The sequence below is a fragment of the Magnolia sinica genome, chromosome 3, assembly GCF_029962835.1.
Source record: "Magnolia sinica isolate HGM2019 chromosome 3, MsV1, whole genome shotgun sequence".
NCBI classification, from domain to species: Eukaryota; Viridiplantae; Streptophyta; class Magnoliopsida; order Magnoliales; family Magnoliaceae; genus Magnolia; species Magnolia sinica.
In genome coordinates, this window is record NC_080575.1 from 21,873,921 (window position 1) to 21,899,183 (window position 25,263).

Here is a 25,263-nt window from a genome sequence, read left to right on the forward strand (position 1 = left end):
AATAAACAACCTATTCCCTATAATCCAACATTCCTTTTGACCCCTTTTCTCTTAATTATAAGAGGTGAAAAGAGGCCCACTTGAGTGGATGCCACTTTAGGGAGGCAGATTCCACATGGACAGGATGATGGATGGTGCTTTTGGACTACCCCCACCACCATCTCATGATAGCTTGTTTTAACATGGCTATGTTGGTGAAAAGTTTAAAATCTTCATCCTCCTATTGGCTGTCCCCTCAATTCTGGGGGATGTATTCATTGATCCAAGCCGTCCATCAGAGTAACCACCTCTTTGATAGGCTAATGGGCCACGAACTTCCTAACTCCTTGGTAATTCGATCGTGTGGTGCTCATGCAACTCTCCAATGTCATTGAGCCAGCCTAACTTCCACTTGCACCATTAAGGGCCTGTTTGGCCGGGCGAATCCCGTGGGATTAGGAGGGATGGGATAGATTTTAAGGTAATGGTGGTGGTGTCAGTGGATTGATTTAAGATCCATGGGATTGCTATATCCCGAGACAAGTTCACTGGGTCTGATCGGCACGCCCAGCATATCCTGGGATTTTACCTTCCAATCCGTCCAACCAAGGGATGGGATCAATTTTAAGGTAATGATGGTGATTTCAGTTGATTGTTTTAAGATCCATGGGATTGCTTATATCCTAGGCCAAGGTCACCAGGGCTGTTTGGTTCGTCATGCATATCCCGGGATATCGCGACCCCATCCCTCCTAATACCGTGGGATTGGTCCGGCCAAGTAGGCCCTAAGTGATATAAGAACTAGAGTTGGGCACGAGACGACTCGACTCATCGGACTCATTCAAACCCAACTCGACACGAACCGAATGGATGAGTCGGTCCAAACATAATAGGTTTCGCCCAATCTGAACTCAAACCAAGTCAAGTCCTAGTTATCCAGTAACTCGACCTAACTCAACCCGAAACTTGATCCAGTCATACTCGACTCGATCCGAAACCCGACTCAACTCGAGTTCGAGTGTGTGTGTGTGTGTGTGTATACTAATTTCTAACTATATCTAACCCTACCCACCGCATCCGTTTCCGACCCGATCCCAAACTCTCTCTCTCCCTCCCTCATTCTCATCCTCTTCCAAGTCCGGCAGCCACCCTCTCTCTCTCTCTCTCTCTCTCTCTCTCTCTCTCTCTCTCTCTCTCTCTCTCTCTCTCTCTCTCTCTCAATCTGACTTCGTGCCAACTCAACCCGACTCGATACTTCTAGTTGGGTTGGACTCGGGCGAATCAGTCCAGGATAGACCCGGACTCAGATCAGGTCAAGCATGCTGGACTCAGTACGGATTCGGATCGAGTTCAGGTTAGGCCTATTTCAAAACCGAATCAAGTCAAGTCAGCCGTAACTCAGTCCGACTCAACTTGATGCCCAACTCTATCAAGAACCAACTAAGATGCAAAAGAACACTAGAGAAAGGAGAGGAATTTACTATTTGAGGAGTGAGTCCCAAATAAAGGGGACTCTCTTGTAAATACATGCTTAGAGATTTTTTAAAAGTCCTCCTTCAATGGCTTAGATAATGCCATTTGGTATCTATCCAACGACTATGAACATTTTAGAGTTCTTGAAGATATTTTCATACTCCTGTAGCTAGGAAATTCACTTAGAGAACTTTGGAAGATCTCCACACAACTCTACTACAATATAGACTGCTCTAGAATTCCAGATAGCTTGACCTCTTGCGTATAAAATGAGTCATTCTTAGAGAACTTTGGAAGATCTCCACACAACTCTACTACAATATAGACTGCTCTAGAATTCCAGATAGCTTGACCTCTTGCGTATAAAATGAGTCTGAAATGACCAAATCCATGGATGAGGCGTCCAAATTTCAAATGCTTAACCACAGAAAAAGTAGGTAAGAAAGTCCAGTGGTAGTCAATGTAGTTCTTGGTTTTTTCTACTTTTGCAGGATAGAATCATGTTCACCATCAAAGGAATGGACACCAAAGGCTACTTCTGCATGATTTGGACTTTCCAACCACTCTGGATTTTGGACAATGACCTACCTAACAGATGGCCTTTTAACATTTGAAATAGATCAATGAGCACATTCAAAACTAAGGGTAGGTGAAAATTGATAGTTAACAAAGCAATGCAACAATGGTTAACAAACTCATTAACCATTTTAATTATAGGGAAATGTTATTTATCGCACCTTAAAAGATTGGCATATATACCCATTTTCTATTTTGGGCGGTTTTGGAAATAAAATAAAATTAATTTTTTTCCCTCCTAGACATGCACTCATACCCCCATACAGCGGGATTTCACTACAATGAATACTTGAACCCATGACCTCGTGTTGAAACTCGTGTGAGTCTACCACCGAGGCATGAGTAAGAATCCAAACAAAATCAAATTGAATTTATTACAAAATATGCATGCTTTTACCTAAAAATAAAGGTGAGCCAACTCAACGACGAGATCTCAAGTTAAGTCACTTGTTAGGTATTTGTTTTTCATAGTTAAAAAATGAAAGTGTAAAGGATAAAATTCATGCCTTCAACTTTTCTTAAAGAGTCAATTAACTCTTTGGCCAAGACATGAAAGTCTATGTTAACTTTTTATGTTCACACTAATTTAAATTGATATTATTTTTATTTATTTATTTAATAATTAGATGTCGAGTCAAGTCAAGTCTTCGACTCAACCTGAGCTGTCTAAACATTAAATCAAGTTTTCCTAAGGGTTTTTACTCTATATGTCAAAGAATAGCATAAAACTCTATAAAACTTCCTATGCTACTCAACTGATATTTATAAACTTGTGGTCTATTGTCACGTAGCTTATTTTGTCATACAGAGATCTTTTTAAGACAATTCTCATAAGTTATTTCAACCACAAGCAACACTAACAAATATACTTGTCTAACTACACAAGGACTGTGGCCCAGTCAAACATTTCCTCAATTGCACAAAAAATATTCACAATTGTCCTATCTCATACATTCACATGTCCATTTATGTATCACTCTAAGACCCAATATCTTAGGGCCCACCATATCCCACAACTATGATAGATCATTCAGAAATAAATTAAAACAAGTGATTTTATAAAACAATACATATGATGATTTAAAAATCAATTGTTTAATTAAAATGATTTACAAAAGCAAGTTTGGCCAACAATTTTGATCAATTATTTAAATTCTTTATATGAGGCTAAACTTATAAGACTCGTAGATCCTTCGTTGAGAATCTTAATCCATATACGAAATTCAATCGCCCCATCTTAATCCATATACGAAATTCAATCGCCCCCCACTAGAACCTAACTATAGGTTCTCTTAAGTTTAAGGTAAAACATAACAAGTATAAAAAATACATGCTAATATCAAATAGTAAAATCTAACTTAATTTCTTAGATCCAATTAATATGTGCATATGCATACATGTACATATGTGTAAAGACAATTTCTCATGGTGGAGAGTTACCATACGCCAAACAATTACACCATGCATAATGGTTCATGGATTAAACTATCTCAACTTATCTACTAGCTAGATTTATGGAGAACGGGATGGATCATGCCTCATAATATATTACACATCTAATTTGTCTGACTCCATTTCTTGATGATACAAAAGTTTTTTCAAAGTCTCCTAATCAAATCCATCCTAATCAGACATTCCATATTTACAAAATACAATAAATAATTTTATTTTATTTTTTTAGAGCATTTTAAAACCAATGTATCAAGAATTGTATCCTTAGGGTTGGCAATGGGTCGTGCTAAGCTAGGCCTACGGACACAAACCTGACATGGACCTAGCACAGCAGGCCTATGCCTGAGCTTGAAATTTTTGGTTGGGCCAAGCCCAAGACGGCTCAGCCCTCCTGGCCCGAAAATTGATAAGATCCCTTTTTAACACTTAGAAGCGCATGCATACTCCATCCGTTAATCAAGTTGGCCACGGATGTACAAAGAAATAGACATTTCAAGGAATGAAAGTAATGGTCTACAATCAAGATGGATAGATTTCCTAAGAGACATGAAATAGACATTTCAAAAAAGTAATGGTCTACATTCAAGATAGATGGATTTCCTAAACGAAGAATGGCATTTTTGTGGCATATAACATGTACATGTAAGAGGTGAGGCTGGTCTAGGTTGGCCAGATGGGGTTAAAGTAACTTAGTCAAAGCCTGACCAGAAAATTGATGAGGCCATAAATGTTGGACCCAAGCACAGACCATAAGCCAAGCTAATAGGTCCAAGACCAGGCAAGCTATGTGGCCCATTGCCACCCTTAAGTATCATTCACCACCAATACAGCCTCATATCTCCCCATCTCTCTATATAAGGTTGTTTTGGACCAATACAGGTTGATAAAATCATATCATTCATGTATAATATTGAGCCATACATATAATTAATTGGACTAAAAATGCATACATTCCAACAGCCTGTTCTCTCAAAGGTCATTCAAAGAGGAGTAAACAGATCACAAAGATATCCATGTCCAGGATCAAAATATATTGTGTTTGGAAGCATGAATAGCAACATGGATGGATGTTGAGATTTCTCATTTAGAGTCTTTTCTTCTAAAATGTGTGGCTGGAGTATATGATGAGGAGGTGTGCCACGTCGCTATATGTGAACAAGATCCCGACATTATAATAAGGAGGTCCACAGATGTGAACATGGTCTGTCATTAAAACAGTTGCCATATATTGTTGGGTTGCAGCTGCTGAATTATAATTGTGGTAGGAAGCCTTTTTTTTTTCAAGAGTCTTTTGTTCATAGACAGCTGCATTCTAACCTCCCAACTTGGCACAATATCTAAATTTGTGGACAGCCCCATCCAAATCAAAGCTCCTTTATCCAGACTAGACAATATGTCTACCATCAATCATAAGCTGTAACTCAACGACCACTATTACCTTGTTGGCACGACATGGCTCGAGCTCTGTGAGGCCCACCGTGATGTATGTTTTCGATCCATGCCGTCCATCCATTTTTTTTCCAGCTCATTTTAGGCCATGAGCCTAGGAATGATGTAGATCCAAAGCTCATGTGAACCACACCACAGAAAACAGTGTGGATTAAACACCCACCGCTGAAAACTTCTTGGGAGCTACAGAAGTTTTCGATCAAGCTTATATTTGTGATTTCCCTTCATCCAGGTCCGTTGTGACCTCATGAGCAGGTTGGACGGCAAATAAAACACCATGGTAGGCCTGAGGAAGGTTTCAACGGTGGGCGTTCGATCCCCACTGTTGTCTGTGGTGTCGTCCACTTGAGCTTTTTGGATATCCACTAAAATGAGCTGGCAAAAAGGATAAAACACATACATCATGGTGGGCCCCACAGCTTGGGTCACGTCCCTGTGGCGGGTGCCACAGGCAATCTGCTTTGTACGTTGTTAGACACATTTTTCTAGTTATTTCCTTTGGATGATGGAAGCACTACCTGAAAATTGGACACGCAGCCAATATATTCGATGGCCCACCATATTATCACGGCCCAGGATACACATCCAGCAAAGGAAACGGAGGCAGCTTGACTCCTGTGTGTCATCCTCCTTACATGTCACTGTATACAGACCATCTGCATTGTGGGTCCCATTGCAGAGGGGGAATATCTCTAAAATCATGCAGATCAAGTGATCATAACCATCCAGTAGATGGTTAACACTGAATGGTGTAAATTCAAGAAGATATCTGATGGTTGACATTTCCCAGCCAAATTTTTAAGTTATGCTTCATCCATACTTGCCTCAAGGATTTGAATGGTCTGAATTGCGGTGTAATTGGGGGAGGTTGAACTGACTCAACCAACCGACCCACAGAACAACCTAACTCAGTTTAAAAATCGAAACACACACACACACACACACACACACACACACACACACATATAAAGGTTCTTAGTGGATCAGTCGGATTGTGTGTGTGGGACATTTGAATTTTACGTTGGAGATGATTGGGTGGAGTACAAAGAATCTCAACATGGTAGAGTCATCTCTCCACAGTACACATGGCAGGGTGATATGTCCATCCATCTACTGGACCCTTGCGTCGATGGCTTACTGTTCAAAAATTACACTTATTGACAATCTTATCCATTGGTTAAGTAACCATCAAAGCAACATCTAAAATAGTTAACGGTCAAATAACCAGTTGGGCAAATTGAAGCAGAGTGACGCATAGGATTGTCTTTCAAAGATTAGAATACATACCAAGTCCCACTAGATGGATGGACCCAATTGATACATCACCTTACCTCGCGTACTATGGAGAGATGGCTCCACCATATTCCGGTTCTTCCGCCTCCATTGCATCATCTCCCCACATGGCATTTGATCAATCCTCGATGAGAGGATATTTAGATGAAAAAAAAACATGAGAAAATAAAGGAAAATAAAATAAATCGAAGATGAGGCTTTTATGGGTATATCGGCCTTTTGATATGGGGTTGGCCACATCGGTGCCAGTGTCAGCCTACGGTTGTTGGGTCAATCTGCTGCAAATATTCACAACCATGCTTGTGAAAGCTACTGTACCCAATAGACCAAAACCTAGAGTAAACCTGTGTGGAGATGTATCTATGAGAGATTCAGACAACATGCACATCGGTGTATCCCCCCAACATCTTGGATCAAAATTGGTATGCATGGATTTCTAGCAGACACAGAAAGAAAGAATCAAAAGGCTGTGATCAAAATTGGTATGGGTTTAAACTTTAAAGATACAAACCAATGATCATTCATCAGAAGGAACTGCATTCTTGAGTTCAATCCCGCCAATGGGGCCATACAAACAAAGTCGTAGATTCCCTTCGAGCAGTAGCTGATGGAAGTAACTTCTATGTAAGTCCCAGAACTCACCACTGCCATTTATAAAAAATAAAATCAAATAAAAATAAGAGTGATGAAGAAGAAGAAGAATGTTGTTCATGTGGTATTTTAGTATGTCCACTCCTAGATGGAAAGGCAAAAACCAACAAGTGCCAGTGGGATTTCATAGCCAAACCTGACTTGTGGAAGAGTAAAAAGGGAATAGCCCTTGGCATCCGTGTGCATATCAAGCACAACCACTGCTAATCGTGAAAGCCCCAATGCATCCATGTCAATCAGCTTCTTGATCCTGGAAATAGAAATTGGAAGAATCATCAAAGGATAGTGTCAGATGGGAGATGAAGAAACACATGAATACATACATGAGTCAAACACCTCATCTGGCAAGAGGACATGTACAATGCTCAGTTGGAATTTTTCCTTTTTTTGGTTTAGCTCTCCAAAAAGTCTCCCCCATCAAATTATCCCAACTGTACAATCCGACCCCATTGAATGTGAAGCGTTGGTTATAATTTCCATTTTATCAAGATGGATATAATTATCTGATAGGGAATATATTAGGGCTTTTTCAATAGGCCCACCAGATCAGTCTGCACAGGTTATCAAAAGATGGGTCCCACCAACACTAGGTTTGAACAAATGAAAACTGTTGTTTCCCTCAATCAAGCAATCATATAATAGCTCCATCTGGCACGGCAGACAAAATCTCAGTGAAGTGAAGAGCAGACCAACTGATAACCCTTTACAGTCTTACTGAAGTCAACAAACCTCAAGAGAACATTTGTTGCATTTTCCCGAATTTATGTCATATGAAGAATTTCAGCATGGTAACACTGTTGTTCAAAATGCCTTACAAGCATCTGCTGGAAACAGTTGAGGCAATAGAAACAAACTATTATGGCTTCAAATCTATTCTTCTCTATCATTCCTTCCCCCCCCCCCCCCCCCCCCCTGATTCGACAGTCTAGTAGTCAGATTGAATGAGATGAAGCAGGAATTATAGGATCCTGCTCATCAACAGAGACCATGTCTGCTGTGCAGGATCCCATAAATGCGGGACCAGGTTAGTAATCCAGACTGTCCATCAGATGGGTCCCGTAGTGGTCAGGCTTATCTGGCCCTCTTTTTGTTCAATGCAGGCATGCTATATTTTATGATTAACCATCTATCTGTAAGCGGGGGATTAGAATGTTTAAATCCGGGGGGGGGGGGGGCGCTCCGACGACATTCGCTATCGATTCCATCAGATAGAGATGGTCTGGATTGCCAAAATATGGTCCTCGCATATATGTATCTGGGGGACTCGCAGGTAGTGCACAAACATCTATTGGGAAAATTCGTATAAGGGTGAATGGTAAACAAACAGTAACATGAACATGAAACCTAAAATCAGTGAAAAAGATAGAACTCTCTGAACAGATACAATTCCAAAACAAAAACTATACCTACTCACCTACTTGGTGTTCCACTGGCAATGTTTACACGACCCTTTAGCAGTGATACCTATATGGCATTAAACACAGCATTACTAAACCAAGATGTAAAAAAACAAATAGTGGATGACTTATTGTTAAAATAATTGGATAACGATATGACCAAAATAATTAGATCGTATAACTAACTTGTTGTAACTGTAAACATTCATTTAGAATTTGAGCACATCCCTTGCATAATTTGATCACAATTCCCCTACAGATAAGTATACAAAGGTAATCATGCATAACATGGTTAGAGAGCTCAGCCCATAGGGCCGTCAAGGATTGAAAAGTAAACTCCTGTTCAAGTCATTTGTTAAAATTTTACCCACGTTGTCAGAAGTCAAGGAATCCTATAAGCACCAACAAGCATGTTCAATTGATTATATTGCCAGTGGAAGCAGGAAGGTCTTGCATACTTGAATGAGAAATAGAACCGTCCGCTGTGATTATCAGTAAGTTCAAGCAGGGAATAAGGCATACGGGACCCCCTTCTCCAATTCTTTTCTCCTGTCTGTTTTGTATCAGTATCAATTTCACAAAGCCAATGAAAACCAATTGTCATGAGAGACTCCTCGTCCGCTACTTTCAGGGGATCATAAATTCAATGTTGCTATAACAGGATGGGTGATCAAAATGTCTGCACACCATCTTCAGACCATTTTATAACAGACGGGTGATTCTAGATGAGGGAATCTTCCCAGAATTTCTCAACGACGCAGAAGTGATCCGATATGCGATACAGTCAACACATGCCCCGATAATCTCTGTAAGCGAGGTTTAATTCTAATCAATGCATGCCCCCTTTGCTGGAAGGATAATGAGTTGGTCGACCATTTATTTATACAGAGTTCTTTTTGCAAGGGGAATTTGGGATAAATTTTTCCTGTTATTGGGCTTTCATGGGTGATGCCAAAATCTGTATCTGACTTCTTCCGAGCATGGCAAGGAGTCGGAAAAGGTGGGAGGAAAGTGTGGAGACTATCAATGCTAACGGGATTATGGTCGTCGATATGGCAAGAGAGGAACAATCGATGCTTCAACAATACATCAACTTCTATAGTGGGAGTCTTCACTAAGGCAAAATACTTGGTCATTGAATGGGTTACAACCTGTCATGCAATGGAGGACAGCCCCCTTGCCACAGAGTGTTGGGAAAATTTGTAATCACAACTATATATATGGACTGACCTGTAGAAAGATATATACAGTTTTGTTTTGCCCTATTTGTTTATAATTTTCCTGGTAAACATATATGGACTGACCTTGCTTTGTTAGGCTTGTAGGGTTTGGTGTATTCTTTTCGGGTTTTGTTCTGCTTTTTAATAAAATCGTTACCTTTCAAAAAAAAAAAAAAAGCTGGCTGTTTTGGCCTTTTGAATAAGGTTTCTGTTATCTCTTAAAAAAATGTCATATTGACCAATCTAATAAGGATATCTTCATCCTTGTGTTTGAGTGTTGAATGCACAATCCATCTTTTCCTTCATTGTCCATTAGACTCTAGCATTCGGGGTAGTGTTTACATCAATTTGTTACTGCATTTTCAATGTTTGGTTCAGTGGCAATGTTCTGGAAGCATGGGTGTCTAGCCCTACAGATCGTAGAGGAAAGTTGTTGTGAAATTTCCCTTAGAGCAGTTCTACAGGCCATGGGAATAATAGTACACTAAACAATAATAGTCTATCAGTCATCCTGCTGACTGATAGAGTAAGATGGCTCATCAGTTATTGAATGTTGTCCTCAAAAAGGAATTCCTGGGATCTAAGAGAATTTATTAGAGATTTTTTTTATTTTATTTTTTTTTGGGGGTTATAATGCGTTAGTTGCTTCTTCATGCGGGTTGTATCTTGTTCTTGGGCCTCCCTTCTAATAAGAACTGCTTACAGATAAATATATTCCATGTTGCCTTTGCAAGCACATTTTCTTCAAATAATGCAAGATGAATATGGAACAAATACAGGTGTTACTGGGACTACCAAATTAGAAGACTGTCACTGTGATAAGTCCACTTTCTTAAAAGAAGAGCCACTAGGAAGGACTGGTGGACATGGAGGCATACATTTTGAGAGGCTATCATATACCACTGCAGAATTGGAGTAACAGATGTATAGTAGTTGAAGGCATACAAATAAATGATAGAAAAATAATGACCTGTTAGCTTCTCACAAAGAAAAATGATGATGGGGATCTGTTGGCTTCATGTAACATGATGATAGCAGAAAGAGTGCAAGGAAGAATAGTTTAGGATAAACAATGACCTGATCCTCCACCTTCATATGTTTTGCAAATAGCTTTACCGCACGGCATTCTCTTGTCAGTGATCGTAAACCTCTAGTTGACAATGATAAATCATCAGCATATAAATGACAAACAAGGTAACTTAACAGTTTGTACTGTCTACACACTTCCATCTGAATATCCCAACATTTGACATCTAGTTGTTCAAATCAGTTGGTATGAATTAAATCCCATGACTGATGATCCAGATAACTGTACTGGAGTCACATGATCAGCTACAAATAATTTTATTTTTTTTTTTTAAAGGGTTAATGATAAAAGGTATAACCAAGTATCGGTATCGCGCAATATATCGCACCCTTGGGATACAGATACGTATCGGTTATTGTTGAGTGTGAAATATTGCATATTTTCCCCTATTTATACCTTGGTTTTATAAATATGATAGTGCTTAATCGATTTAATTATGCATGTTTTCATGTGCAAGGTGATTTCAAGAGCTTGAGGTGAAATTGATGCCAAAAGGAAGATTTATGCTCAACAGATTACTAAATGAAGATTTAGAGATTTGGAAGTCATTAATGAAGAATTCACATGCCAAAGATCCAGGAAAATCAAGTGAGGAATGAAGAGAATAAAAAATTTAAAGTGAAGAAAATGAATCCTGAAATTGTCCTGAAACAAACATATTCCTGAAATTGTCCTGAAAAAGCATATTTTGAAACTCCGAGCCTATTTTGGGAAACTGCGCAAAGTGCATAAATTTGAGGCGGTTTAAACTCCAGGAATATTTTGGGAAACTGCGCAGAGTGCGTAAATTTGGAGCGATTTCTAGATTTTTCCAACTTGGTGCGAGAGTTGGAGTTCTACAACTATAAATAGGACTCCCTATGATGCTCCAAAGCATCTTATAGGGTTTGGAAAGGTCTCAAGGAGCACACACAAGGGTGGAGCAGCCGCTAAAGAGTTTTTCTTCTTCCATAGTTTATTTTTCATGCTTTGTTTAAGAGATTTGGTTTCAATCATGTCTATGGTTGGCTAAACCTCTTAGCTAGGACTAAGAGGTGAAGCTTATAGCATGTTTGGATGTTTATTTTGCTTTGATTCTTATTCTTATTGAACTTCATTGATTTATAGTTTGATATTAAGTGAATATTTTCAGTTTTCTATAATTTATTGTGACTTAAATTACAATAGCTGTTGTGATAGCTTTGAGTATCTTCTTTTCCATTCTGAGATTGTGAGATTGGTAAATCCTGTTGTTCGCCATCATCTCCTGGGCATGGTAGGGTGATGCAATCCCTTCCAATCATCACAATTCTCCTCCATTGAGAATCAGGTCAATGAAAAGTTCAGATTTTATTTAAATTGCTTTATCTTCTAATTGGATAAGATAGGACTCCAATTCCAATTGTGTTCCTTGAATCAAGTAAGGTAGCATCATGATAGCTACAAGTGGATCCTTAGCACCCTAGTTCTCACATTTAATTGATAGTTTAAACATTATTCACAATTACTCTCTTTTATTCCAAGATTTAGATTTAGATCTTCTTCTAATTCTAGTTCTAGTTCTTTTCAAAATACGTATAAGTTAAGTCCCTGTGGATTCGACCTCGTTCTCACGAGTTATTACTACATCGCGACCCTACACTTGGGGTTGTGAACAGTTATCGCATGGGATATATCGTTTGTATCGCATAATTTAGCGCACTTTTTGGGAAACATGGGGAAAACATCGGGAAAATAGTTGAATTTTTCAATGAAACTTCAGGGATTATTAAAAAAACCTCAATACACACTTTTAAATCATAAAATCTCAAAAAAGAAGGGCACATAATAGGTTTCCTTTGTATGGGGTCCTAAGCTATGCGTTGTCCGATTGAACTAAGACAACTATATCCAATATCCACCCCGTTCATCTATTTTTCCATAACATTTTAGGACATTATGCAAAAAATTAAACAAATCCAATAATCAGGTAGACCATATCATAGGAAACAATGGTGATTGACCATTAGTGGGCCACAAAAGTTTTGGATCAAGCTGATAATTGTTTTTTCTCTTCATTCAAACTTATGTGAAGCTATCAGCAGATTTGATGCCTAATAAAATATAGGGAAAATTAAGGTGCACCCTAAGAAGTTTTTAATGGTACCGTGTTCAACTACCACAGTTTCCTTGATTATAGTCCACTTGATAATTGGATCTTCTTAATTATTGGGATCATGCTATAAAATGATTTGAAAAAATGGATGGACAGAGTGGATACAGAATACACACGTCAAGTTGGACCCAGGGGCTATACGGTCTTGGGTGGGGCCGGGGTCTCACCTAGTCCACTCAACTATGCTATTATAGTACTAAGGAAACTCTGTTGGGCCCACTGTAAATGTACATGGTCTATCCACACTGGCCATCCGTTTTTCCAACTCATTTTAGGGGTTGAGCACAAATTTGAAACATATCCAAAGCTCAAATGGACCATAACGCAGGAAACAATAGGAATAATGATTTCCACCGTTGAAACCTTCCTAAGGCTTATAGTGATGTTTATTTTTCATCCAACCTGTTCATAAGATCACAAAGACGTGGATGAAGGAAAAGAACAAATATCAACTTAATCCAAAACTTGTTTGGCCGCTAAGGATTTTTTAACGGTAGACATTCAATTCACACTGTTTTCTGTGGTGTGGTCCACTTGAGCTTTGGATGTGCTTATTTTTTGGGCTAAAATCCTAAAATTATATGGTAAAATGGATAAACGAAGCAGATAAAATACATGAATTATAGTGGGGCCCGACAGAGTTTACTCACTACATCATCCACTTCCCACCACACTGCAAAGCGAGCGTAGACGCTCCTCCAACTCGAGTTGATGAACGGTTCAAAGTTAAATGGGCCCCCCAGTAATGTATTTATTATATCTATACCGTTCATGCATTTGGAGAGATCATTTTAGATCATGAGCCTAAAAATGAGTCATATCCAAAGCTCAAGTGAACCACACCACAAATAGCAATGGGGACTAATTATCACCATTAAAACATTCGTAGGGCCCACCATAACGTTTATTTTTCATCCAATCCATTCATTAGGTCACACGGATCTGGATGAGGAGGAAAAACAAATATCATATCAATCCAAAACTTTTGTGACCCCCAAAAGGGTTTCAATGGTAGACGTTCAATCTCCCACTGTTGTTTTCAGTGTGGTCCACTTGATCTTCAGATCTGTCTTTTTTTTCGGCTCAAGCCTTACGACGAGCTCGCCAAATGGACGAACAGTTTGGATATAACACATACCTCATGATGGGACCCACAAAACTTGGTGACGTCAACACACCAGTCAGTGGTGTGCGGTACACCACTCTATTCAAAAAAAGGGGTCGGATGCCCCTTTTTTTCAAAGCAGAGAGGGTTCCAGCCCTAAAATCTCTCCCAAATCTTCAGATTTCGGCGAAGATTCTCCAGATTTCGACAAGGATTTCCCCGGATGTCGCCCAAATACTCGGATTTCTTCAGATTTTGACGGATTTCTCTCCCAAATCGGAGATTTTGTTTGCAGTAACCTATGAAAGAAGCTTCAATTCGAATGGCCCACCAAATGGAAGCTTCCGATGATGGCGATCTCTTGTACAGGTACCGAAATCCAATTTCTCTAAAAAAAATTTCGATTTTTTCGGATAATGATGACGTCCGCGTAATTTTTTTTAACTTTCTTGGTCTCTTTCGAAGGGTATCATGTCGCTGGACTGCAATACCGATAATATCGGCCGATAGTATCGATATTTCAAACACTGGGTATAACCTCACCATTCAAATCATCAAATAATCACATCAATAGCTTATTCGTATTTGAAAGCATACTTACAAGAACTAACAAGTGAGGGATTCCACCAAACAAGGTTTTGTAGAAAACATTGTTAAAGAAAAGAAACAGTGAATATGGTTATCACTGCTTTGGAAGGTACAAGGACTAACAGAGGTTAAGATATGAACAAGAAACACATTTATTGGGGAGTTCCGTCCTAGTTAAATATGTATCCCCAAAAGAGGCCGGTGGGCCAAAAACATCACTCGGACTATTGAAATGTTGGCAGATCTTTTTCCGTCTCTGAGTAAGAAACTCCCACTGAAACTAGTGAAGAAAATATGAGGGGAGGAAAATATACTTGAATATACAAATTGGGGCAGGTGATGGTGCAAAAATTATGTTGATCCTATCAATAGAATGAAAAAATGGAGAATCAAGATCGGACAAAGAAACCAAACAGATCCAAGCATCACCTTGAAACATATATTCAATAGGTCCCACCATGGATTGCTAATGATTCTGAAGTACTTCCATATGATGATGCTAACCGGGGGGCAGTTGTATTAAAACGGCCCACAGTAAAAGGGTTAGGATCATCTATTTCAACTCAATATTTATCCCCAAAAGAGGCCATCCTACTTGTAAGACAATCCAACAACCTCACTAGGACTACAGGCATGTTGGCAAATCTTTTTTTTTTTAACTCTAACTAAGAAACTTCCACTACAACTAGTGAAGAAAATATGAGGGGAGGAAAACAGACTTAAACAAGAAAATCTTGGGCCAACAATTCTACAAAGATAACGCTGATTCAATCAATAGACTAGATGTGATTATCAAAAGTAAACGTCTAAAACTCTAAAGGGGTTTGGTGGGATTTTCTGGTGGCCATTGGCTTTCACGATCTAATATCATGGATGGTCATAAATGAACCGAGTTCTCCAATATGGCAATCAAGGTACTGTAGGGCCTGTAGGCTGTTCCGAACAACCTTCTTGCTATCCTTTCCATCTTGTGGAAAATGCTCTGTGGTGTGCTTGTGATTTCCAGACTCATTGATGGCACTCACTAGATTCAATACTACCTTGGTATCCATACGATGTGTGGACAAACTGCAGTGTCCAGATCCACATTTTTGGCATTCTGACGTAGAACTAACCACTTGCCCTAAAAGCTCGAACTGATAGAGCGTGGCATATCAATCCCTTTATCTCATAGCCCAAGTGTCACATCCCATGGGTTAGGCTTTCGACCGAACCCCCCTCATGGGCCCCACATCACATGGGTTCTACCTCACATGGGTAGGGCCTGCCTCACACAAGTCACCCGCCTCACACGGGCCGCCTATCTCAAGTGTGCCCCTGCATCACACAAGTCACGCCACTCAAGCCCGGTGTGAAAATGCTCATGCATTAATCACCCCCGGTGAGGAATCTCGAACATGAGACCTCCCGCTCTGATACCACTTTGACGCAAGACAACTAACCACTTGCTCTAAAAGCTCGAACTGATAGAGCGTGGCAAATCAATCCATTTATCTCGTAGCCCAGGCCCCACATCCCATGGTTTAGGTCCTCGGTTGAACCCTCATGGGTCCCACATCACATAGGTTCCGCCTCACACGAGTAGGGCCCATCTCACACGAGCCACCGGCCTCACACAAGGGGGCCGGGCCGCCCACCTCAAGTGTGCCCCTGCATCCAACAGGCCATCCCACTAGAGCCCGGTGTGAAAATGCTCTTGCATTACATTCTATCTCATGCATAGGTTGATCCATTTCTAATTGAAGTGGATCTCACTATGGGAAGGTGCTGGAATTGATGAAGCTACACCAGCCAAAAAAAAAATTTGCTGTTCATGTGGAGTTAAACTCATCCTCGATGGCTGGTGAACATGGGAGAGCGATAAAACAAATGATGTTGATGACTTTTGGCATGTGAACCAATTGTACTACCAACGACTAGAAAATGATCTAGTGCACTTCCGATGGTTGGGAGTTCAATCGTTGCTCTTCTAGCAGCTCTAGATGCTTTGACAACACCAATGTTGGATTGGAGATGATGGGAGATGATGGGGACGTAGCAGATTGGCGACAATACCAGTGATAGAAAAGGGGATTGGATGTGCATTGCTACCAATGTTTTCCGTATCGGTATCAACAGATGTACCACACTGTCATTATGTAGATCAGGTTGTTGATGATCATGTTTTAATCAGAATGAGTTTTTGACTTTCGACATAAGATGGAGGAGATGAATTAGAGTGTCCATTTCCCGGTATGGTTCATCATCATCATCATCTAATCTGAGCCATAACCCAATTAATTGGGGTTTCCATTCTATCAAGGGCCACACATTCATTTATGGCATAGGTAATCAAGTCTTTTATTACTACCTACATCCACATCCTTTTGGACCTTCCCCTAGTCCTTTTAGAGCTCTTCAAATTGTCCCAACTCACTCCTAACCAATACGGTTCTTGCTCTCTATTACACGTGACCAAACCATCTAAGTCTACTTTCTCTCATCATATTACCTATTGCAGCTAGTACTAAATCCCCTCAAATGAATTCATGTCTAATTCCATCCTTCCTCATCTTACCACTCATCCATTTTAACATCCTCATTTCAGATAGACTCATCCTATGAGCATGTTGTTCATTAAATTCCCAACAGTCCCATAAAGCATGGCTGATCTTATAGTTGTCCTATAAAATTTTCCTACACAACGATCACATAAAACTCTAGAGGCACATCTCCATTTCTTACATCCGACTTGAATTCTATGGGCAACATCCTTCTCAATCTTCTCCACCCTCATGAATTCTTGGTCAGCGATCTTAATTAATTCTTAAATTTCCCTACTATTGTTACTAAAGGTGCACTCTATATGCTCTATTTTAGTCTGACTAATTTCAAATACTTTAGATTCCACTCCATAATCTAGCTTCGTATTTACACCCTCCTTCATCTTGTCAATCAAAACTATGTAATTTGCAAACAACATACGCCATGGGATCTCTTCCTGCAAATGCCTCGTTAACTCGTCCATAACCAATGTGACGAGGTATAGGCTCAATGACGACCCCTAACGCAAGCCTACAATAATTGAAAATTAACTTGTCTCTCCACTAGTGATCCTCGCATTTGTTAGCGCACCCTCATAGATATCCTTAATCATATCACTTTATCCTCTTGAAACTCTTTTCTTTCCCAACACCCACTGGATTAACACTCTAGGGATCCTATCATAAGCTTTCTCCAAGTCAATAAAGACCATGTGGAGATCCTTCCACCTCTCCCTATATTTCTCCATCAATTGTCTAAGTAGGAAAACAACATCAATGGTAAACCTCTATAGCATGAAACCAAAATGATTTTTTTGATACATTCTTCCCATGACTCAATATTTGCTCAATCACTCTTTCCCAAAGTTTTATAGTATAGGTAATAAGTTTAATACCACGATAGCCACGGCATCACTGCATGTCTCATATATTCTTATAAATAGGTACCACGGTACTTTTCCTCCATTCATCTGGCATTTTCTTCAATCTCACAATCTTGATGAACAATTGTATCAACCAAAATACCCAATATCTCCCATACACTTCCAAACCTCCATTGGTATACCATCTGGTCCAAGGGCCTTTCCTGTATTCATCTTTTCCAAAACTTCTTTCACTTCAGATATCCCAATCCTACAAAAGTAGGGTTGTACATGAGCCAAGATAGCTCGAAAAGCTCGCTCGGCTTGGCTCGATCTAGCTCGGTTTAACTCGGCTTGAAGGACGACTCGAGGCAAGCCAGAGCCAAGATAGCTCGAAAAGCTCGCTCGACTTGGCTCGATCTAGCTCAACTCCCTTTCATTTCTTACCCTTTCCCTTAACCAACCCGCCACGGCCCACGCCCGAGATCCTCTCTCTCTCTCTCTCTCTCTCTCTCTCTCTCTCTCTCTCTCTCTCTGCACCCACAAAGGTACCTCTATCATATATGGCTCTATCTAATTTTTTTATAATTGAATATTTGATTTGGGGATTGTGTCAGGTGCAGGTGGGGTGGGTTGGGTCAGGTGCCTGGGTTGAGTCGGGTGTGTGTTGGGTGTTGGGTTGGGTTGGGTCGGGTGCGGGTGTAGGTTGGCTGTTAGGTTAGGTCGGGTTGGGCGTTGGGTCGGGCTAGGTGTTGGGTTGAGTTGGGGCTATTGATTCAGTTGGGTCAAGTTGGGGTTGTTGAGCAAGGTGTCCCGTATCGGTATCAGTTGGCGTAACGGTACCCTCCGAAACCGATACGAATACAGGGGCGTAACGGCTCGTAACGGCGTAATTTATTTTTTTTTGCCAAAAAATATGAAAAAATATGGATTAAATCCGAAATATTCTAAGAATTCCAAATATGCATTCATTTATAAATTGGAACATGTTTATGGTGGTGTAACGGTCCACTCTTTGATGAGAAGTTGTATCGGATTGTCTGATGAATATATGAACCAGATAACCTGAATTTGACTACAAAATTCATATATTTATTTTTCTAAATATCTAATTTATATACTTAACAATTTGATATCATTTCTCCCAATAGTTCTTTAAAAAAATGAAATTAAATTCAGGTAAATGGCGTTGCCAATTTGGGGCTGACTTGGAGGACCAATCCATGCCCTAAATCAGCCTCAAATTCATGCAATTTATTGGAATTATCCCACTTATGAATTGGTGGACATTTATTGGATAGTGAATCATGAAAAAAAAAAAAAATCAAAAGGCCCTATTTTAAAAAATAAGCGTCCACAAATTAACAATTAAACTATTCAAACAATTTGATTTTGGCATTATGAGTTAGCAATTACAGTCCATAATCTAATTGGTAAATTTTAAGTTAATAAGTGTCTTGTGTACAATTTTTTCAGGGCCCAAATTAGGTGGGACTCGGATTGTGAGGTGTAGCACATGAGTGTCAAAGTTTTTTGGGCCCCACCCGTGATGAATGTGTTCTATCCACACCGTCCATCCATTTTGCCAAATAATTTTAGGGCATGAGCCCAAAAATATGGCAGATCCAAAGCTCAAGTGGACCGCACCATAAGAAACAACAATAATTAAACGTCCACCAGTAAAAATTTATTAAGGGCTACAAAAGTTTTAGATCAAGCTGACATGTGTGTTTTCCCTTCATCCATGTCAGTGTGACCCTATTAACAGGTTAGATGGAAAATAAACATTACAGTGGACCCTAAGAAATTTTTAATGGTGAGCATTCTATAACCACTGTTTCCTATGTTGTGGTCCACCTGAGATTTGGATCTTACTAATTTTTTGGATCATGACTTAAAATGATGTGGCAAAATGGATGGACGGCATGGATAAAATACATATATCATGGTGGGGCCCATGTGGCACGTGTACCATTTATTAAGTTGTCCGTTAAAAGGGTGCCGCGTACCCAGTCCATTCATTTGACGTCAGCAATTCCTATGGGCCTGATCATGAGGTATGTATTATATCTAAACCGTCCATATCTAAACCGTCCATTCGTTTGACGAGCTCGACTTAAGGATTGACACAAAAAATAATACACTACAAAAAGCAGTGGGGGATTGAACGTCTACCGTTGAAACCCTTTTTGGGATCACAGATGTTTTGGATCAATATGAAATTTGTTTTTCCTCCTCATTCAGGTCTTTTTGACCTTACGAACAGATTGGATGGAAAATAAACGTTACGGTGGGCCCTACAAATTGTTTAACGGTGAAAATCATTATCTCCGCTGTTATTTTTGGTGCGCTCCAAACGATCTTTGGATATGATTCATTTTTTGAGTAATGCTTTAAAATGATCTCTAAAATTGGATGAACGATGTCGATATAATAAATACATCACTGTGGAGCCCATGTAACTTTGATCTCCTTTGAACCGTTCGTACAACTCGGAGCTCGAGGAGTGTCAGCGCTCGTCTTAGCATGACACGTACCTGCAGCAGCTACATAGCTGGTGTGTGGTACACCAGCAAATCTGCTTCCCATTTTATTTTCGACGCCAAATGAAAAAAGAGGAAAAGAAAAGGGAAACCGAAAGAGAAAAAGAGGAAGAGAGAGGGGGGGGGGGGGAGAGGGAGAGGGAGAGAGAGAGAGGGAAGAAGAAGAAGGCCGCAGCCACAGCAGTCCAGAAGAAGAAGAAGAGGAAGAAGATGAAAAAAAAAAGGTACGTTTTTTTTTCCCCCCTTTTTCTTTAGCCAGTAACTGCTGTTACGGGACATAACGGCCGTTATGGCCCGTAACGGCCGTTGCGGTCACAAAATCAGGGGGGTGCCCGTTTCGACCCCGTATCGCGTAACGGTGTCGGCCGTTACCGTTACGTATCAGCCGTTACGGCCAATACGTAACCGATTTGAGACACCCTGTTGTTGAGTTAGTTGGGTCGGGTTGGATGTTGGGTGGTCGGGTTAGGTCATTTGAGTCAGTTGCGTTGGGTTGGGAATGTTGAGGCGACTAGGGGTTAGGCGCTGGGTTGGGTCAGTAGAGTTGGACGAATTAGATTTGCATTTTCTAAAGTTGAAAGTTGAAATTGTGGAATTGTAATTGTGAATCTATGAATGGATATTATTGATTAAATTTGCATGATTTTCTTTATCTTTCTTATAACAATATTTCTCTTACAAAAAATGGTGTAGCAATGTTTTCAGATGATTCATCCACCAACATTTGGGATTATGGTTCCCAAGACTACTCTCAAGACACTGGAAGAATGAAGATTCAATGCAATTTGCATGAGGCTAGATTTGTAAACAAAACAAATTGGCTTAGACTACACTTATCAAGTCGGGGGGAGACACAAAATCGTGTCCCAGAGCATCAGGGGATGTACGAGTTTTATTCCAGACTCTTGTAAACTCCAACAAGAAGCCTTACACCCCCTCCCCCACACCGAATACAACTAGCCACAAGATATACCATAACAGGACTATTTTCATCAATAAAGAATCCGAAATAGAGAGAGTGAAGAGAATTAGTGGGGAAGAGAAGAGGAGAAGGAAGTTAAAATAAAAACTTTGGAATGAGTAATTAAAAATAACCTTGAAGTTGAGCAAAGAAGAGGCAGATGCATCTAGATATCAACGATGTCCTCCTTGAAAACATGACACCGAAGCAGGGCAGAGCTCGATTAGCAAGAAGTCATCGAAGTTTATTTCCAAACTCGCCTCATTCTACAAAATCTTAGGTACTCCGTATAAATCATCTCATAAAAAAAAAAGTTTGAAAAAGCTAGCTAAATCTATACAAGAACATGATGGAAAAGTCTCCTCACCTTCTAATCCAGGGGAGGTTAATGAGTATCTTGGTGAAGATACCACCAGCTCCAGCACGGACAACGAAAATGATGGATCCGATCCCCGGTTCAGGAGTATATTAAAATTATGAAAGATGTATTAAGTTTTTTTCTTGTAGTTGTATGGATTAAATCAAGGTATTCTGTATCGGTAACGGTGGCCGTAACGGCCACCACCATTATCAATACAGGTATCGGCCATAACGGCCGATACGGGGGCGTAACGATCGTTACGACCCCCGTAATGGTTGAAAATTTTCTTTTGCCAGAAAAATTCTGAAAACATATATAGAAAATCGAGAATAATATAAATATTTCAAATATGTATTCATTTTTTGTTTTGATCATGTTTATGGTAGTGTAACGGTCCACACTTTGGTGAGTGTTGTATCGGGGTGTCTAGTGAATTATTTAATGTGATTACGTCTCTAATGTTTACACATCACAATCAAGCATTAGAACTAGAAAAAAAAAAAAAAGCGTAATTTTTTCAATTTTTTTTTTTAAAAGACCCTTGGAGATTCTATTCGCTCAAATCACTTCAATTAATAGTTTTAATCTTAAAAGTTATAGTAAGAGTGGTCAAAATCTGTTGTAAAATGATATAGGAGAGTTTTGGAATGAGAAAAGTGAAAAGGAGGAGAAAATTGAATTTAAATAGGAAAAAAAAAAAAAGCGATCATTTTTTGACCGTTACTGGAGTAACGGTTGTTATGCCCTGTAACGGCCTTTACAGCCACCGTAACGGTTGATACGGTCTAAAAAATCTAACTGCCCCTTTTCACCTGTGTAACGGTCATGGCCGTTACCTATACATGTCAGCCTTTACTGGTGTATCGTAATGGATACGGAACACCTTGGATTAAATACACTAATTTTACTTGCCTACTACAAATGCACTAACTTAAGTTACTTGACTTACATTTAAATTATTCTCATTATTTTTCTTATATATTTCGATATTTGTTTTTTAAATATTTATGCATATGATTCTTTGTTAATTGATGTTGTTAATTAGTATTTAGGCCACCTAGTGGTTTCGCAATGTATACCCCTATTTAGGAATTTATATTAAACAAGTACAGTCATTCGACTGAAAATGTTTGTTCTTTATAGTATTCTTAAATTGTCCCATTTTAGACAGTTCAGTACTATACCATGTACTTAGGTTGTCCTCGTTTTCAGTTTACATGTAGTTGGAATTTCGATAGTGTTTCCTTATATTTTCTCAGGGTGTGTGGTCCTTTACTAATTGGTTCCCTCTATCCACGTGTAATGGATTACATGTGGCAATTAATCAATATTGAATTTTACATATATGTGGAGAATACGGGAAGATGTGGTCGAAATCTCGGCTCTCATGTAAACTATATAAGGACAGTACATGGTATATTACCAAATGAAATAGATACAATTAGCACCTCTAGATAAAGACAAGTAGGAATATATGAAACATTTAGATATAATTAGTAAACAAAATTTAAAACAATTAAGGACAATGTACAGTTATGTATATGTATGTGTCCCAGCAAATTTATTTATTAGGGAACTATTTGAGACACTTGTGTCTTACAGTTTATGCTAGAAAGCAAAGTTTTTATGGGATTTTGCAAATTCATTAATCCCAAATGTGAGAATGCCACTCGTTTTACTGTGAAAAGAGTGCATGAAGACGTATGCGATTGAAAAAGTAAACTTGCAAGCTCCTCCAGCATCCGTATAAAGAATAAGCTTGACTTCGAATATGTGGACGGCATCGAATCAAATAAATGGATATGTCATTAACGGTACATTTCGTTGATGCAGATTAGAAACTACAAAAGAAGATTATAAACTTCCGCTACGTTCCTCCTCCTCATGCTAGTGTAGTAATGCGTGACTGCTTTTACAATTGTCTTGTTGAGTGGGGAATCAAAAAGAAAATCTCTTCAATAACTTTAGATAATGTCTCTTCTGTAATAAAAATAATTTTTAGAAGAAACCAATTTGCTGTAGGATACTTATTCCCAAAAAAAATATTCGTACAATCGTAAAAAACTATGAGAAACTGATGAACATGTTCAGCTTTCGACCAGTCTTCATCACTAGCCATGTATGTGTACATTTTATCATGTGCCGCAAGTTCAAGGAATGCAACTTTAAATTTTGGAGTAGCATCCAATATTTCATAAGTTGAATTCCAGCGCGTGCAAACATCTAACTTCAACTGCTTTTTAGATTTCAAATCCAAACGTTGAATTATATCATTCTACGTACTCAGTCTTGAAGGTAACCCCCTTATATATTTAACGTTATACCGTATGTTGGCGATCGTGGAGTCAATTATTTTCCGCCCTTTTTGTACAATCAAGTTTAGTATGTGAGCACAACATCTGGCTTAGTATAATTTACCCTTAAAGAATAAATTTTCAGCTGCCCTGAATTGACTACGTAAGAAATAAACCCAAGTGTCATTGGAATAGGCATTATCTAAAGTTATTGAATAGATTTTCTTTTCAATGCCCCACTCAACAAGACAATTGTAAATGTGGTCTGACATTACCACACAAGGATGAGGAGGAACGTAGCAGAAGTTTATAATCTTTTTGTAGTTTCCAATCTGCATTAACGAAATGTACGAGTAATGACATATATTCATTTCTTTAATTCGATGTCGTCCACATATCCGAAGTCAACTTATTCTTTATACGAATTCTAGAAAAGCTTTCAAGTTTGTTTTCTTAATTGCATCCATCTTCATGCACTCTCTTTTCATAGTAAGACAAGAGGCATTCTCACATTTGGGATTAAGGAATTTGCAAAATTCCATAAAAATTTTGCTTTCTACCATCCTAAACGGCTTCTCATTAACTATCACCAATCTTGCATACCACTCTTTCAGCTTTTTCGGATCATACTTATAGGTGGAGAGTGTAGCTTGAAAGTCGTCATTTTCAGAAGCAACAAATGAAAGCAGTTGCTAGACTCCACCCGTAGACATTCTTGGTATCTTCGCACATTTATCAAGATGCCTCTGATAATTAATAGAAGAACCTGAATGCTTGTTCTAAAGAGTTTTACAATACTTTCATTTAATCTTAAACGAACCATCTGGTAGCATGATCTAATCAAAAAATTCTCATACTGCTAATCTTTTTTTTTTCCTTTCAGTGAACCTGAAGTCGTTTCAACTTTGTTTTCCAATATATCTCCCTCCGCAATAAGAGGAGATGTGACTGATGCACCGGCATCGGGGGTACCTGGCTTTTCCTCACTAGTCATCTATAAATCAAAAGATAATAAGGGTAAGTTAAGATCATGGCTTTTACGAGTTAAAGTAATCAATTAATCACATTTATGTGTATATAAATATATAGTACAAACAATATCGGGGTCCCTCCATAAACTGTAAGACACAAGTATCTCAAATAGTCCCCTAATAAATAAATTTGTCGAGGTACATACATATACATAACTATAAATTGTCCATAATGATTTCAAATTTTGTTTACTAATTGTCTCTAAATGTCTCATCAATTCCTACTTGTCTCTATCTAGAGGTGTTAATTGTCTTTATCTCATTCAGTAATATACCATGTAATA

The 25,263-nt window shown here is 39.0% G+C and overlaps 1 protein-coding gene across 2 annotated transcripts in view; it reads right to left on the reverse strand.

Moving 5' to 3' along the window:
- Positions 1 to 6,063: 6,063 nt before the first annotated feature.
- Positions 6,064 to 25,263, reverse strand: part of LOC131239687 (uncharacterized) — a 32,611-nt gene continuing 13,411 nt past the window's right edge. Inside the window, exons 3-7 of one of the 2 annotated variants that reach the window (XM_058237517.1) lie at positions 10,568 to 10,640; positions 8,288 to 8,337; positions 7,010 to 7,123; positions 6,734 to 6,866; positions 6,064 to 6,346 (exon numbers count right to left, since the gene is read on the reverse strand). In XM_058237517.1, coding sequence (XP_058093500.1) covers positions 6,740 to 6,866; positions 7,010 to 7,123; positions 8,288 to 8,337; positions 10,568 to 10,640 — 364 coding nt within the window. In that variant the 3' untranslated portion in view covers positions 6,064 to 6,346; positions 6,734 to 6,739. Of the gene's footprint in view, positions 6,347 to 6,556; positions 6,867 to 7,009; positions 7,124 to 8,287; positions 8,338 to 10,567; positions 10,641 to 25,263 lie in introns of those variants that run through there. The other variant, XM_058237516.1, reaches the window with a different exon arrangement.